General features: G+C 37.9%; 1 protein-coding gene across 4 annotated transcripts in view; it reads right to left on the bottom strand.

Moving 5' to 3' along the window:
- The window catches only part of LOC117419695 (membrane-associated guanylate kinase, WW and PDZ domain-containing protein 2-like), a 293,429-nt gene extending 277,785 nt beyond the window's left edge, over positions 1-15,644 (bottom strand). For all 4 annotated transcript variants that reach the window (XM_058986121.1, XM_034032701.3, XM_034032702.3 and 1 more), the window contains exon 1: positions 15,119-15,644. In XM_058986121.1, coding sequence (XP_058842104.1) covers positions 15,119-15,416 — 298 coding nt within the window. In that variant the 5' untranslated portion in view covers positions 15,417-15,644. The remainder of the gene's footprint in view (positions 1-15,118) is intronic.
- Between the last annotated feature and the right edge of the window lie 2,800 nt (positions 15,645-18,444).

Below are 18,444 nucleotides of genomic sequence, written 5' to 3'. Positions count from 1 at the left end.
TTCGTTTTGTTTACCTGTTTATTTTGGCCGCAAGTGCCGTGTCCTGTTTTCTGTTTGTTCAACCTTTTTATTTATTTGTTATTAAACGCTGAGTGCAGCCATTGCACTCAGCATTACTCATCACCACTGTGTCTGTGTGTTTCTTCCGGGTCTGACGTGTCACCACTCAGCCAGCCTTGTGACAATCACACTTTTTTTTTTTTTAGTGTATTAGGTGGTTCACAGAAGTACTGCAGGTTTTGTAGTCCAAGCCTGTTACAGGGAACTTTTGATATGTGTTATTTTTATTCATTTAGGCACAGAACCCTGCACTAAGTCATATATTTGCATATGATTCCTGCTTTTACGCCTGTTCTTTCAGAGACTATCTCCATGATTTTGAGGCTTGCATACTTTTCAGTGCAAAATCACTCTCACATTTCATCAATTGATTTGAAAATAATAAACAGCAGACAATGGTCTCAATTCTGAACAACTTCTGTATGATTGTATACAATTTCATGCACTTTGCTAACTGCTACCTGCCTGATTGCCTGCCCACACATTTCAACTACTTAACAAGCTCCCCTTGGGTTTACCCTTCTTAAATGTTGGGATGAGATAAAATCAGCTTTTGAACTACAGCAATAACCTACTGTGTGTATCGGTCCATCTAATTGGAGTGATTACATAGCAGCATAAAAACGCAAATGGAGCATTACCACACATAATGACATAATTAGAGCTTATAAAATGGTGTGGAAAAATGTGCAGTCATGTATCCAGACTGTATTTTGGGGGGTTGTATGAACCGGCATAATGTGGTTTCTAGGAGATGTACAAAAGTGGTCTCACATCTGTTGTCTTGAAGAGGTGGTGATTGCTTGTTCTGAAGTGATTAACATATCTTCAATGGTACGCACCCACTCTTGATTGCCTTTTACTTAAATCAATCAGCACATTGTTTGCCAGACATGTCTCCCCTCTCTTTGCCATTGTTGCCCACCACACAATGGTACCACCACTATTGTAAAGTCTGATTGCCCTCTTTTAATCTTTTGTCTAGCAAGACAGTCACACCTCTTGTCCCAAAAATATATATACCTGCATGTACCTGCATGCTGGACTCACTCACAACCAACATTCGAAGACCACCCGTCGAGACCTGTAGGTTTATCTGCAGCTTTGTTGCTCAAGATTTCACCTGCTGAGACCTGTAACTTCGCTGACAGTATTACTGTGACTGCGTTCTGTACTGTCTTTGGATGTGCTTTGTTGCTGCATAACTCTTTTGATTGACGTTACCTGAAGAAGACTGACTTATTATTGTTAAGAAAACAAGCCTTACATTATGCACTCCTTGAAACTTCAACCAACCAGATACGCTCACATTACTTCAAAGCCTCTACTAAAAACGTTTGCTTCAAAAACAACAATAAAATGTTCAAGTTGTAATTTGTAATAAAAAAAAAAAACAACCACTGTCCTGTATAATACATTTCAAGTAATCCCATTGCACTGTGAATTCTCTCTTTTGTTCCACTTCATGTATTTTTTCAAGAGAAGTGTGGGGGCTGCTTATAATAATTGGTGTTTTTTAAAGGCTTTAATGTTAATCAACAATGTTGCTTCTGTGGTAAAAGTTATACAATTTTTTTAAAAATGACCTTGCGTTTCCACAAAGGCATTACTAGCAGGGTATTCCTGCTGTAGTTCCCGGTCCCAGTACTACTATAGTATTTTGTGTGGTTTCCCTTCCGGGTGGATTGCTCTTAAAGTGATCATATCCGTTTCAGTGCAGTTGTACAATATTTTATTTTTCCTAGTTGATCTATTATTAATGGTTTTAGAGAACATATTCCATCTCTGGGAATAATGTCAATGTTTCTTTAAACAGTCATTCGGCAAATATGTGTAAAAACATTGCATTGTTTTGTCATAAAATTGCATCATTTCAGTAAGTAATTCCCCCATGTTTCATAGCTCCAAACCAATTTATCCTGTTTTGTTTACTTTCTTGATATACAATTGTTAGCTGCAGCTAATCCGTATAAACCATTGCCACTCTGTGGCTTGTTTCTATTGCTTTCCAGAAATATAACCGCTTTAACCCTGAAAGACAATGGAACTGCAAAAGACGTAAGAGACAATAACAAGCTTGAGGAATGTCAACATGAAGAATACTTCACGGGTGAAAGGTATACATTAAAAAGCCAGTATCACATGCAAATCAGTTATACAGTAACAATACCAGTAAGATGCATTGGACCTTGCTGTGTTGTTTACTGTCTTCCTGCATCACTTGAAATAACGTTTCCAGCAGGTAACCCAATAAGGAGGCGGGTTTGTCAGAAATGGGAAAACGAGAGAGCGGAAAAACACCACATGGAAATGTTTTCAGGAAAGGTAAAATTGTTTCTCATTGAAAAAGAATGTTTGTACAGTACGACACTAGGAAGCTTAAAGTATGATACTTGATATTTTACATTTTTTCACATTATAAGAATTTGTATATGTTAAGTTTCTGAATGGCAGATACTGGAATCTATGTCTACAACATATACCACCTTTTACCCACAAAAAACAGAATGTACAGCACATCCAGCAGGCTCCAAAAGCCACTGAACTGGACAAATAATCCTGGAAGTAAAAACTTAAAATAAAATCATAAAAGAATGACAGGGTGCTGGGGATTTTGTAAATTAAAGAAATCAAAACGCCTTCTGTCTACTGAATCATACTGGAATGAAAACATAAGCAAACACAAAAAACACTAGCTTTATCCTAGCCAAGAGCACATTCCCAGGCATTACCAGGCATTAAGTGTTCTGCCTTCATTTCTATCATTCCAGTCAAGTCTTTTTAAATCTGACAGACAGGTGAGAAATAGCTAGGAGCTCCCATTCCTTTGGATTACTAAAGTATAACTCGAAGGACATTGAAACCACAGCAAAATTGAATAAACAAGCAATGTGTTAGGAAGTGAATGACAGCGGCTCCTAAGAGAGCCTTTTTTTTAATCTTTGTGCTGATGCACACTCACAGATTTGCTCACTGGGGGGAGATTGTCATTTTTCTTTTATGATGTTCAACTACTGTACTTAATTATGATCACAACAGTGTTTAGTTCACAAAAGTCACATTATTTTATGTACAGCTATAACCATTGCTGAAATAGGATGCAGCCTGCTTACACATGTTATTGCTCTTAATTATAAAATGACTTGTAAAACACAGGATAAGTGCAACCCAGAAGGCATGCCATTCAAACACGTGGAGGTCAATGACACTGGAACCTTTCATCTGTATTTATGAACAATGACATTCATTCTAAACAGTATAACATATTCAACAGCCAACCATACACTTTGCAATATACGCTATTTAAATATTTCCTTTTTCTGAATCATTCCCAATCTAATATTACAAGGCAGGACCTCTGGTGTTTGGGATTTTTCTGTTGACTTTTAGCAGCGCGGACCCAAATATTGCAAACTATATACATGTACCAATTGTATGAATATTGTAGTTAAGTATATCACTACACTACAATCTTTAAATAATCTGTCACAAACTTTACTATGGTAAAATTGCACTGCAACTATAAATGACAGCATGTTACACAGTCGTGACACAGTCAAAGAGTGCAAATGAGGCTGTGGCAGGATGGCTTGGTGCTGACGTCACAGACCAGGAAGAGATAGAGCAGTACCGCGGGTTGAAGCGCTGTGCGCGTATTTATTAAATAAAACAAAATAATTAAGCAGAAAAACAAGTATTGTGCTGGTGTAGAACCAGCACGCCTAGCAATTGTTATTTCTTTATATTTCCTCTATCTCGTTCTTACTCCCTGAACACCCAACCCCGGTCAGCAAAAGCTGCTGGTTTTTATATCATGGCCAAGGGATTAATCAATTACCTAGTTTATCACTCTACCATATTCTGCATGGGTTTTCTCATATGCGTGGTCGACACCCAATCTGTCAATAAATCATTAGCTGCCGACCACGCATTCTCACGAGATGTAGTCTGGCAGAGACGGGAAGCAAACATCATCTCTGCCAAACTACATTCAATTATAACAACAAAACAAAGACAATACAGTACATTTAAATAATAATACATATTATTATTATTATTAGTAGTAGTAGTAGTAGTAGTAGTAGTAGTAGTAGTAGTCGTAGTAGTATTAGTATTAGTATTAATAATAATAATAATAATAATAATAATAATAATAATAACACAAATAAACACAGGGCCGGGGTACCCCGTCACAGAGGCACATTAAAATGCATGTCCGGACTCCAGAATCCAATACACAAAAAAAAAAAAAAAATTAACAGGCCTGAACCCCAGTTCCAATATCCTCACCTATGCACAACATTATTTCACACTTTGTATTATTATTATTTATTACACATACAGTATTTATTACGCATTCTGCCCAATTACATGATTTGCAGCTTAGCATTATTATTATTTATTATTATTATTTATTTCTTAGCAGACTCCCTTATCCAGGGCGACTTACAATTGTTACAGGATATCACATTATACATTATTTCACATTATACAGATATCACATTATTTTTACATACAATTACCCATTTATACAGTCGGGTTTCCACTGGAGCAATCCAGGCAAAGTACCTTGCTCACGGGTACAACAGCAGTGTCCCCCACTGGGGATTGAACCCACAACCCTCCGGTCAAGAGTCCAGAGCCCTAACCACTACTCCACACTGCTGCTGTATCAGAATAATCAAAAAAAAAAATGGCCATTTAAAAAAATTAAATAAAAAAAAGAACAATTCTAATAAAATACTTAAATGAACCAAAAAATGCAATCCATGCATTAAATGGGGCAGATGTGGAACAATATTTGCCCTCTGTGTGTTTAAGCTTACAGTAACACATTAGTTTGGTTCTGGCAAAGGGCTTACTATGAAGGTGGCGAGAGAGTTCTTGGATATCAATCACATTGGTGGTAGGATGTTGCTGAGTGCATTTTCTCCTCCGTGATAAGAGGAAAGGAATGTAGCCCTTTCAGTGAAGTTTTAACTATATGTGGTTATTTCTCTTACCTTCTTACATCTTTTCATTTGTTTTTCACATCACACACTTTACCAATACCTGTGATTCCTTTCGCTTTTTTTTTTTTTTTTTTTTTTAAATCACAATTGCACAAGAGGTTATCGAGATTCAAAAATGCAAATGTAAAATAAATACAGACAAACCCCATATACTCCCCAGGTTAGTACAGTAGGTCACATACAAACAGCTCCCAAAAACCCTAATATGATATATTCAATAACTGGATCACATCTTACAGCATGGATTAATTCTCAGCGGGGGATGAGGATGTGACACGGCACAGGCAGCTCTAAAATTGAAGAACTTTGAAAAGTGGATTATTAGAGGTTTTTATCTGCTCTCCAGAACCCAACTTGATAACATGACTTTCATTTTAAAACTGAATGAGAGAGCATGGCAGGGCTAAGCAATATTTTTTTAACTTTAATAGTTAAGTTGCTTTATTACAAACAGGGGTATTTCCTTCCTGACTCAGTCTGACTCCAATGCAGGTACTCTAATTGGTAAAGAGGAAGTCAGACTTTTAGGCAGCACTCCAGTTCTTAAAAATGTAGGGCTAGGGATATGGAGCAGAAAAAGACACAAACATGAGTAGTAGAGCTCTCAAGGTGATTTTTATTTTTTAACCTTTTTTGCTGGAACTGAACAGACTTCCCATAACACATTTCTGTTGTACAAGAGCATTCCCAGCATCTTCCATACACTAAAGCTGTAATTTATAATTGTGGAGCTATATTGCCAGTGACAGTTAAATAGTAATGTGCATTCACTCTCACCCATTTAGCAATGCAACACTTTAGCACTAAAGGATCTACGTACAGTACACTAATGCCACCATGAGCAAAATTACGTGAAAAATAATATTTACAAGTATGCATGACTGAACTTTGTGGGAAATCTAGGCTTCCATGACAATTCCAACTGATGGTTGTGAATCCTGCCAAGTTAGAATAAAGGGTGGTGAACACCCAATTATTATGCAGTTGTGAACATCAATATATTTTTTCTTATGCATTTTATCTTAACCCTTACAAATTCATGATACAATGAAGCCTCACTATAATTCCCCCCCCCCCCCCCCCCCCCCCTTCCCCATCCCCAATTAATGTGGATCATAGTGTAAATGTGGCCTTTACTAATGGGAAATAGTACTCGACCATGGCTTCAAAACTTCAATTCCATGGTCCCTGTTTTTTTGTTTGTTTTTAAATCTCTTCAGCTCCACCAAAAGAAAAAAGGGCTGCATTCCTAACTTATGAGAAAATACCAGCCTCTCAATCATTGTGTGCTGGGAGTGAAATGAGAAGCGAGGACAGCTTTTAGCTGCAGGAAACTAGAAATTAACAACAATTGCTTACATCTAGTTTATTACTGCCTTCTGGAAAAATATTTTTCACCAAAAAGGGGAACGGTTACCTCCTATACTTCCATTTTAATTACAAGTACCCTTTTTTACAAACAGAAACCATTTCTAGTCCAAATCTGCCACAAAAAAACAGCTATTCGTGATGTCAGATACACTACTGCAGAATTCATTCACCTCTTGGAATAAGGATTCTGTACATACAGTCTGGTATGCTACTTGCACACACTACATTTTGTTTTGTTTCTAGAACTCTTATTGTCAGACAGTGCCTGTTTCAGAAAGAATGAGTTGGAATAAACATTCATCTTTTGGCAAACTGAGTTCATTAATAATAATGATTAATAACAACCGTCTTTCGTTGCGTTCAGTAGGACGGCTTGGCTCTGCAATGGAAAAACAACCCAGGCTCCCCTTAACCGCAACGTGAGGGCTTGGTACGGCCCCGGCGCGGCTTGGTTGTAAAGTGGAAAAGAGGCATTAGAGGCGGTTTGAGCCAAGCCTCTGTCAGTTACACTTTAAATTTGACCTCAGTGATATTCCACCATCACATTTTCACAGATGATAATAATGTGTCCTTCTGATTTTGGTCTCCCTGCTGCACGCTTCTGTCCTGCTTCTCAAATTTGATTCAAAGAGCAAACTGTGTTTTGGACAATACTCAATATTGTAAAGTCTTTCTGTTTTGTACTGTAGCTACAGTTTGCACATACCAGATATGAAGCTTGCATTGAAGCTCTTGATTGCAGACTACAAAAGGTCATTTCTAGGTAATGCAAGTTATGAATCCAATAATAAATACATTAATAAATAGATAAACCTGTCAAGGTATTTAGGATTCAGGTGTGATTACAACACAAGTTTTTTTTTTTTTAATATCTATAAATGCCACTGATTCTAAAAATACCTCTTTAGTTTATTTTACACAGTTATATGTAGTTGTAGTACTTATAAAACAAACTCAATACTCACTCTAAATAACTCTAAAACTGCAATGAAACTTCTAAACCAGGGAGAGTTTACTGTAAACTGCTTTTCCCTAATCCTGAGGATTGAGGCAAACTAAATAGAAGTTCCTGAGAAAGTAAAAAAAAAAAAGTTTTGCAGGATTTTTGCACAGTAAGCATTCTAAAAATGTGTGATTAATTGCAAAATCCTGTAATTGACTGACGCATTTGTGGACTCCAAAGCAATTTTTTAAAGGGGATTTTTAAATCACTGGTCTGTGAAGCACAAAATGTGTTGAGTCTCTCCAGCTTTAAGCGGTTGAAGTGACTGATGTTTCTTTATAAAGATAAAAAAAACAGATGAAAACCTTGCTCCCAGAATGTTAGTTCAGAATCTCTAGTAAGCTATCGTCCTTAAACCCACGTCATCAGCACTCCATGTAACACATACAGTGCTCTTGGAACTGGCGCTATAAGTAGCTTGTTATGCTAAAAGAAGAGATTCTGTTCAATTCTGTGGATTAGCAGTTCTTTACAAACACACATACAACTGCTTGTAAATAGATACCAATATTCCTGAATAAGGGGAATACCGGTCTTCATGAGAATTTTTAAAAGTTCCCCAAATGTAAATCCATATTAACCAATAGTAACTGGTTAAATGGATTTACTGGGTTTACAGTAGAACCTATCTATATTTTATATGAAGCTGAAAACATAACTTAAAGCCAGAGAAACATTCAATTTCTTCATTGCATTAAAGTACACAATTTTTTGGTCCACTTTTGCAGTCTGGACCACTTCTACAAATTGACAAAACAATGTTTTATGTTTAACTTTTTTTACGTAAATGTAGATGTTGTGAATACACAGATGAACCTCAAACCTGTTATTGCTATAGTTACTAAGCAAAGCAGCTTTCATCACTAATGTGAACCTTTTCACCAGGAATTACAGGTTTACTACAACCATCTGAAAAAAATCTTCCTTCCTGTAAGAACGAACATTCTTGAAATCCGCAGTGCTAACCCAACTTGACAATCCAAACATGACACTTTGAGTTAAAGTCTAGAACCATTCTTTAACAGCCAGTTCCTTCTTTCTATCTGCCACTGGGGCTGAATTAAAAGCAATTTCAATTAGTTAGACAGAAAAAACGAGATTTGAGTTTTACAGACTTGTTTATGGTTCAGACAGAAACATGGCATTGGTGACTGTCCAAGTTGTTACCTGTTTGATTCAATTTCTTAATGTATGCTAAATAGAAATACATGGAAAACTACTGCATAAAGAAAAGGTATAATTTGTCTGTATATACATTTTTGTATTTGTATGTGTGCATCAGTTTTAGGTAGAAATGATTGTACATACTTGTTAATCAGCATACTGTATATTTATATGTAACCACAGCTACAAGTTATGCAGAAAATATATATAAAAAAAGCATTTTATGCTGTTTTAGTCTTATATGCTTGCCTCTTATAGGAGGCTTCTTATAGGAGACCAGAAACACATAGATCTGCCCTTATCCCTAGTAATGGCAGTGAGTTCATTCGGATATTTGCAACAGATGGTTTTGTAAATGTCCAGCAGAACTGTTACTCTTGAAGACCCCCTCCCCTTCCCTTCCCAGCTCATGTATGTATATATATATATATATATATATATAAAATAGTTGAGGCAACAAATAGTACCCTGATGGGAAGGTTGGGAAAGGGGAAATGTTAACAGTAATGGATATGGGAAGTGATGAACTTAACCCATTTTTCTTAATTGCACATACTAAACTGTACCTCCTCGAGCAGCAACCTGGTATGTGTCAGGGCGGAAGCCCACCTTGTAAATAGTGTGTGTGTGGTTTCGGTTCATATAACGATTGATTCATTTTTAATGCAAGTTTGGCAGGGATGGGGTGAAATCCACCCCTGTCAACAACTACGTGGGGAATGTGGCCATTCCCTAATTAGGTAATTGTGTGCTAATTATGGAATGGCCATACATATATAACGGGAGGAAAACATTCTGTGGTGGAGGAGTTTGTGAGAAGTGGTCAGTAAAGGTGAATGCCCAGCCCGAACAGTAGTGTTTTGTGTCTGGATTTGTGTTGTTTGAACCTTTTATTCCTGATTTGTTTGTGTTTTTGTCAATACAAGTGCACAAACAGTGCTTTAAACTGCAGCTTTCTGCCTCCTCTTCCTGCCATTTAACAGCCTTGGTCGTGACGCTGTCCAGTCACACTGCTCCAGTAGCAAACTTTTCACCTCTGCAAGATTTTATAAGCAAGAAACGTGAGCCTATCTAACAAAAAGCAGTTTTTAAAACACAAACTATTAACCGTATTTAGTGTACCGTCAAGGTGCTGGAGCATCTCCTGCAGTGTCATGCATCCCACCAATACTGAAGCGTAAAATGTCACCGCACTGTGCAAAGACAGGGAATATGATAAACTGTCATTACTTTTTTTCCAATCTTTGTAGCCCTAACCAGATAACACTTTTTTCAATAATAGACTGCTTGGGTAAAAAAAAAGATTTAAAAGAACAAGCTTAATCCAGTTAAACTCAGCCCAACTGGAATGAAGTGTGTTTATTTGCTTGATATGCTGCGGTTTTGATTTTAATCATGCATAAACCATGACAGTGATGAAAAAGCACTTTAAATAAAGCCCTACAAACAACTTCACAAGGTTTTATTTATCTCACAGCTATCTTAAAACATTTTTTCTTACTTTTTTTTTTTTTTGTTCAGGGTAGCTTGTTGACCAAAAAAAAGACACTATAAATACAATATCATGAATTTTTTTTTTTAATAATACTGATGACTTTCAGGCCAAGATCAATAAATGTGTGTAAATTATGTCAAATCTATAACCTCTTCTGTAGGACACTGATGACACCACATGAACCCATGTCCGACAATACAAATCCATCTTTTAAATCTGTGAAAAATCTGATAGTCCAATCAGGAATTAACTAAAGGGATTATCCCAATTGTTTTCAGTGTTTTACTGAGGATTCTTACAGCCTGCGCATCACATCTAAAGCCCAGCATACACAGGAAACCTGCGGAGTATATCATATGCATAGTAAATTGAAAGCCAGAGGTTGTAACAATCTATATATTGCACATTGGTTTAAAAAAAATACAAAACATGGTGGATGTTTCCTTGTTTCCAAAAAGGGTAGTGGAATTAAAGAGCAACTTGGTACAGATATAACATATAACGGCTATGTTATATTTTTCTTGTTGTTTAGATTCACTGCATCATCCCTGGTGTATTTCCTACATCCACAAAAGGAAGAGTGTTGTAGGGGGACAAGTTAATTGTTACACTCTGGGGTACGAGATGTACTTGGAGGTTGGACATGGTTCTGAGAGATCTTGAAATGTATTTGTTTATGACTGTAAGTTGCCCTGCATAAGGGCGTCTGCTAAGAAATAAATAATAATAATAATAATAATAATAATAATAATAATAATAATAATAATAATACTGAGGCCACAGGCATCCTTAAAACTTAAGTTTTAAAAATTCGCCAGGCTTTAATGACTTAAACAGAAAATGATACAAAATAATGCATTACTTAAGGCAATTCTTATATGCTATGATTATATTGTACCAAGCTGCATTTTAGGACCTGCCACTGTTTATATCATCTCTAGACCCTCATATCTGTACTGTATAGCATATTTTTACAGTGACATGCTCAATAAAGTATACACATTTGTATCAGTTTTCTTACTGAGCACCCAGGTTTCCTGGGTGCTCCCGAGTGGCATATCTGGTAAAGGCACTCCGAGTGGAGTGCAGGATGCGCCCTATAGCTTGGAGGTAGCCGGTTCGAGTCCAGGCTATTCTATTGCCGACCGTAGACAGGAGCTCCCAGGGGGTGGCTCACAATTGGCCGGGCGCCGCCCGGGGAGGGGGCTTAGGTCGGTCAGGGTGTCCTCGGCTCACCGCGCACCAGCAACCCCTGTAGCCTGGCAGGGCGCCTGCGGGCTTGCCTGTAAGCTGCCCAGAGCTGCATTGTCCTCCGACGCTGTAGCTGTGAGGCGGCTGCACGGTGAGTTCGCAGTGTGTAAAGAAGCGGGCGGCTGACGGCACACGCTTCGGAGGACAGCGTGTGTTCATCTTCGCCCCTCCCGAGTCAGCGCGGGGGTGGTAGCGGTGAGCTGAGCCTAAGAATAATTGGCTATGCCAAATTGGGAGAAAATAATAAAATAATTGGTGATTATAAATTTAAAACAAAAATGTCCTAAAAGGTTTCCTAAAAATATTTTCAGAGAATGATTCCTGAAGTTATTTGAAGAAACATGTTTGCTTGTGTATGCTGGACTACATCCCTTGACACAGCTGAACAGGATAAAGGTATTTATATAGCTGCATTCCAATGGATCTTTTTAGACCAATGATTTAATACAGATGTTTATAAAATAATGGGGACATATTTGGGGGATTGGTTGTGGTTTTCCTAATATTTAAATATAAATAAACTCAATTATGAATGTATGTGTAGCTAATTGAATTAAAGACCATTCATTTGATTCATTGAGGAGTGAAAACATTTAAAATCAAAGGTCAAAGCCGTGTGATTTATGGGAGACTCTCAGTGTAAAATCAACTCCAATATTAAGGCCACTGCTGTATTCAGTGTAAAGACATCAATACTACAGCTTTGCTCCTTGAACATATTTATGAGGTAAAAACGGTGAGAAAAAATGGTTCGTTGTTCGTTATTCAAAAGCTTAAAAACAAACAGAAGAAAAACAAACTGGTTCATCGTTTGTTTTTTGTTATTCAAAAGCTAGTAAACGACGGGAAAAAAAACAGTTAATTTTTTATTAATCAAAAAACAAACAACGAACAACAAACTTGGACCTAAATTCATTCTCCCTATGAAAAACATCTGATACAGTAAGAACAGAGGCTGAATGACTGTCAAGTTTTCAGTTTACATTACAGTATATCTTCAACAAATGCTCAACATTAATTACTCATATTCTCGTGGCACAGCTACATTGGTTTAGGCTAGTTTCTAGAGGGCAAATGCAAAGTTGTACATAATGCTTGAGTATTAATAAAGGATGCCCAGAACCGAAAATTACAATATGTTTAACTCACAAGGCTTCAGGCTTCTACCCTGAGTTAACCTGAAAATGTCACTGCTGCATAGTAACTGGTGTGTAGTAGGGAAAATTAATAACCATCATATACATTTTTTTTTAAAAAAGACGACGACAAGCAAAAAAGTACCAAGCATTTATGTATTTCTTTCAGCACTAAGACCAGATTTGAAATCCCTCTGGATAACCACAGACATGGGCTGATACAATCCAGGATGATTCCCGGTGCTGCAAAATGCTAAAATAAAGTCCAGGTGTGGCTTATCTTGGTGGGGTATAGGATGATCACATCATCCCTAAGTAACTTTAAAGCCCCTGTTTACACTGGCACTCCCCACGTAATGTGAAAACACGTATCTGGGTCGTACCCGGGTTGACCCGGGTCGCAGCGACCCACTTCAGGATATGGGATATGCTTTGACCCGGGTTGAGTGAGACAAAATGCTTGACGGCCGTTCATAAGCCGAGGAAATAACAAACAGACACACCTGTGTGAAGGTTTCACGTCCGCAAGGAACGTTTCTGTTTATTCAGTTTAGCCATATTTTTGTATACTGAGTCAAAGCACGAGCCAGATTGCAGCAGGGATGAAGAAACATTTGCTCTAATCAAAATTTGGGCCCATGGTTCAATCCAGAGAAGCTTGGATGGAAGCGTCTGTAACAAGCTGCTTCCGGGTCATTGATATGCGCATTGTTTACTTGCGTCTGTCACCCAGGTCAACCCTACTTTATCAAAAGCAGTGTGAAATCACATAGGTGACCCCCATGACACTGGGTCCTGCTTTTTTGAGTAGAACTCTTTTTCCTAAACACGTTCTCAGGTTTTGAGCTTTCCATGGCCTGCAAACAGATGTGCAGTGCAAAGTTAAGCACCAGGCTGGGTCTTTGAAAAACCCAACTTATCAACAAGTGCTATGGGCAAATTCTCTGAATGGAATAAAACCATTTAAATGAATACAGTGCCAAAAAAAACAACTTAGTTGATCTAAGCAATGCCTTGCTAGTGTTATACCTTTAAACATTTTATATTCCTTTCAAGAAATTAAACTTTGCTCTTGTCTTTGAAGAGCTTAGAGTACAATAACTTAGAGAAGCGTTTAGAAACAATCATCCATCTCCCCTGATAAGAAGTCATCTAATGAATTTTCCAAGGTCCATTTTTAAAATGTCTTCTTGTCAGTACAGTTTATCAATATTTTTCTTCAAAGCTTTTCATCCAGTCCTCAATATAATTAATGACTCAGGTGTTCTATTCAAGCCTAGCAAGGAGCTTCTATCTCTCTCACAAATTTGTCAAAAGGAAGTAAGAAAACCATTCAGATCAGGCTTGCAACCTCACAGTCCAACCCACTATAGTCTTGAGAGTCTTGTAATGGTTTATAATAAATTAAAAAAATATATATGATGGAAAATTATTGTTGGCTTTTAGCAAAGATTAGGCTACAGTCACAGTATGATTATATTAACTTAAGGTATAACAGATCTAGTGTAGTTTACATTTAGCTTCCTTCTGGTTTACTTCTCATGGAAAACTATTTTGACACACTCTGACTAAAGCCCTTGAATTCTAGGTGAAGGGACAATCACTTTCTGAATGCATCATAGGAATCAAACTGCCACTTGTGTGTCCTCTGTTTTATTTGCAATCACCCAAGCATCTTCCATCAGAGAAAAAGCCAGTGTTTAAAACCCAAGAGCCCAGATTTGACCATTTTCTGTCCACAATATCAAAGCAACTCTTCCTAAAGGTCAGGATCCATATACAATATTTATTCAGAAATAAATTACTTTTTCCAAATGGAGTTTGTTGTATGTTATTTTAGACAACGGAGGTAGCATCACAAAACTAGACACTCCAATATAAATTATAACAAAAAAATGAAAGTATTTAGGTATATTTGTTATCATTCCAATAGTTAGGACTGGCTACTAAACGTTGTTTATCAAATACAGTAGGCAACATAAAACACCACGCCCAAGACTGATGCTAATAACATGCTCGCGTTGTTTATATATATATATATATATATATATATATATATATATATATATATATATAATAGAAAACTCTCATAAGGGACACACATTTGCTACGGGTTAATCACGCAACATATTTACAGATTGAGACCCATAAAAGTAAACTCAGTAAAACTCCTCTAGTTGTACGATCCTCTTGATCTAACAGCCACCCGAAATGAGAACACCGTGACCTTTTCAATTCCCCTGCCTTTTAAATAATAATAATAATAATAATAATAATAATAATAATAATAATAATAATAATAATAATAAAGCCGTGTACCTTGGTAGTACACATTTTTGTCATTTTTGTCCCCACGACAGCACTCATCAAAGTTTGGTTCTAGCATCTAGGTTACGTATAACGGCCCACGCTTTCTTCCCATTTTAAACTTCGCAGACTCCCCTGCGAAATGCGAAACGTTTTGCACATGTCATCCTAGTTGCACTTTACAGATAATAAGTTGTTGTCATTCAACACAGCAAATATTAATTGACATCTGATACTGTGAACTGTCAAAGCTAAGTGGTGTACAATACTGGCACACAACACAAAGCGATGGGAATATTTACAAGATCACATTACTCACCTTGTTTGACACATTTCAACCTGATGGGATCCTTGCAATGCTTGACTACAGCCAACACATCCCTGATGGTAAGTCCAGCCACCGGGGTATCATTGACCTCCAAGAGCAACTCATCCTGGGACAGTTTGCCACTCTGACAGACCACCTTGCCTTGCTTCACCTCTCCCAAGTAAGGGAACTGCCCATTCTCAGCACCTCCTTTTAAATCAAACCCAAGCTCTCCCTCTTCACTCCTGCAAATGACAATCTCGTGGACTTTGTTGGTCCAGTGGCTTTTCTTTTTCAGACTCTTGGACATGACTAAAATAAATACTGCATGAATTGCTAAAGGTCTCTGTGCAGGCTGCGTTTTTTTGTTTTGTTTGTATTGTCCCAGCGGTTCCAGGTCGTTTCACTAACACTGGATGCGAATGGTAATACCCATGTCACCTAGCTCATATTGCACAGCTGTATCTAACGCAGCGTTATAATGTAACTGTGAAGCTGGTTAATATCGTAGAGCTGCAGGCAACTGACCCGGATGTGATGTCTGGGAGAGAGCGGCAGGGTTCTATCTTTCCGCAGAACAGCCAGCAGGAGACATAAAGAGGCGGTGCATTTAATTTGAACACTGCGGGGTTAAACTTGTTCGATGAGAAGATAAACGTTTCAAATGGAATCGGTGAGATGCAGAACCTTCACATTTGCACAGTGTGTGCATAAGAAAAACATATTCTTTAAATGCATTACGTGTACAGCACGTATCAAGTGAGATTCACCACAGCATAGATGTAACTAGCTTCTACCAAGGTCAGAAAAAAAGCGAAACCTTGAAAGTGTGCCGGGAGTACAACTGAGTTTGCATGCTTTCACTGTTTTGTGTGATGCATAGAATTTGTATAGGCTTGCGTGAATTCCATGTGAATTGAATGTGCTGCAGTTCCAATTGGTCTGCATCTTAAAGTGACTAATCACACATACACAGTATCCCTACAGCAAAGTCAAAGGGTTTTCTTATATCTTTATCAACCAATGGTTATGGAAAAGGATGCATACCTACACAAGGATAATCCTGCATCTGGACAACCTACCAATTAGTTTTTCTGACTAAGACATTCTTCAGAAATGCTGCTGTGAAGCCCCAACAGACAACCTTGCCTACATTTGCAAGTCTTTCAGATCTGAGAAAGGCACCCTGTCTTTTGTGGGACTATTCATGTTTGGAATGTTGAAATGGCTTCTGTCAATGTAAATGTATGATTTGTGTTGTACTGTAAAGTGTATCTAGCATGTCAGTATTTAGTGAAACTGATACAGTGGGTTTTTGTTCTCTCCTTGAGTGACAATCATGGAAGACTTTCTTATGATAGTAACATTTAAAAGTAATTCTGTGGTTTGGATGCTCAGTTACCTTCGAACAAATCACTATCCCTATTATCTAGATTTAGTATGTATTTATCAGCTAAATAATATTTATCAGCTATTTATTAGCTATAGCATTTGTCAACTTAGATTTAGTTTCTATAGTAAACTAAATACTGCTACACTGTTAGGTTTGGGTGACCAAGTTATCATATTGTAGCGATCTCGGTTCCCAAGGGCAGGCACATCACACAGAGCGAAGCAATCCACACACAGGCGGAGGGCGGGCGCGAACCCGGGACCTCTCGCACTAAAGTACAGCACCGCTACCGCTGTACAAAAGAGCCGTCTCCCTTGCAAGGAGCATATATCGGGCTTATGTCTTTGTGTGTGATTACGTCACCTACCAGTCCTACTGCTGCCTTCCCCAGTGCACGCTACACTCTCCCCTGCCAGCCTCAAGTCCGCCCCGGACTTGCTAACCAGGCTAGAGTCCGACGAGTGTGTACCGGGGTACCCGCATCCCACTTCTGACACCAATGTAGCGATCTCGGTTCCCGCAGGCAGGCGCATCACACAGAGCGAGGCAATCCACACACAGGCGGAGGGCGGGCGCGAACCCAGGACCTCTCGCACTAAAGCACAGCACCGATACCGCTGTACAAAAGAGCCAGCTCCCTTGCAAGGAGCGTATATCGGGCTTATGTCTTTGTGTGTGATTACGTCACCTACCAGCCCCACTACTGCCTTCCCCAGTGCACGCTACAATATCAAGAGACCAGGGTCATATTTTCAAAGCGTTTCCCCCAATCTTTAATTAACAGCAATATTTACAAAGTTAGAACCAAATAACCAAGTAGTATAATAATAAATTATTATTATTTATTTATTTATTTATTTATTTATTTATTTATTTATTTATTAACAGACACCCTTATCCAGGGCAACTTACAATTGTTACAAAATATCACGGTACAAAGTATCACATTATAAAATATCATATTATAAAATATCACATTACAATTAAGAGCAGTCATAAAGTACAATAAAATCAGTAGCAAATAAGATCAAATTCAAATAAGAGCAATTACAAAAAAAATGTGAATACAGATACCTATAAGAGTAAAATCAAATACAAGATACATGAAGTAGTTATAATTAAGAGCAGTAGTAGAATATGGCAAGGTATGGAGCAGTTCAGTGCAAGTGCAAGCTGATGCAAGTACTGGTACAATTGGGTGCCATGTAGTCCAGTATAGTCGAGAGTTGTGAGGTTTACAGATGCTATCTGTTCAAGTTCTCTTAAGCAGTCACAAGGTGTTTGTTTCTCATTTACATGCATTCTTCTGCTTTGAAAAAGCAAGAGTTAATTAGACTGGTTAACACTGGAAAAATATGGCCCATTGTACAGTAGCAGATGACTTTCAACAATGTAATGATAAGTCATCATAGCCTTATACATTATACATAGGGTTGCTGATTTTAGGTTTTAGCTGATAACCACATATGCAACTCCCCCCCCCCCCCCCCCCCAAAAAAGACAATTTTACATACCACTTCAAAACGTAGCCTTAAAATGTTTATAAAGGCTCTTCTATTGGTAAAAGCAAAACTGTCCCAAAAGGGCACCAGTTTTGCACATTTTCAATATTCTTGAGACAGGAGTTACACTGTTTAAAATGAGCTGTGAAGGAGTGTTTTTTCACTGAGATTGGAATTGTCTTTCAAAAACAGAATAAAGTTGACAAGTCACTGTGTGGGAGGTCCTGTGGAATAATACAGTGTAATTAGCTTAGAACATTTGGTGTGAAGTCAGAATGGGAGCTGTGTACAAACAGTACAGTAAGTGACAGAGTTAATAAAGTGTGTCCACCACTGCCTGTCAAAGTTCTGTTTGCCCCTGTGCTTACAATCTAATTAAGTGAAGGAATGTAGTGACACATGTTCCCATTCACATAAAGCAATCTGAAGAGTTAGAAACCTCA

Source organism: Acipenser ruthenus, chromosome 14 (assembly GCF_902713425.1).
Source record: "Acipenser ruthenus chromosome 14, fAciRut3.2 maternal haplotype, whole genome shotgun sequence".
Taxonomy (NCBI): Eukaryota; Metazoa; Chordata; class Actinopteri; order Acipenseriformes; family Acipenseridae; genus Acipenser; species Acipenser ruthenus.
This window is presented reverse-complemented; position numbering and strand designations above follow the sequence as displayed.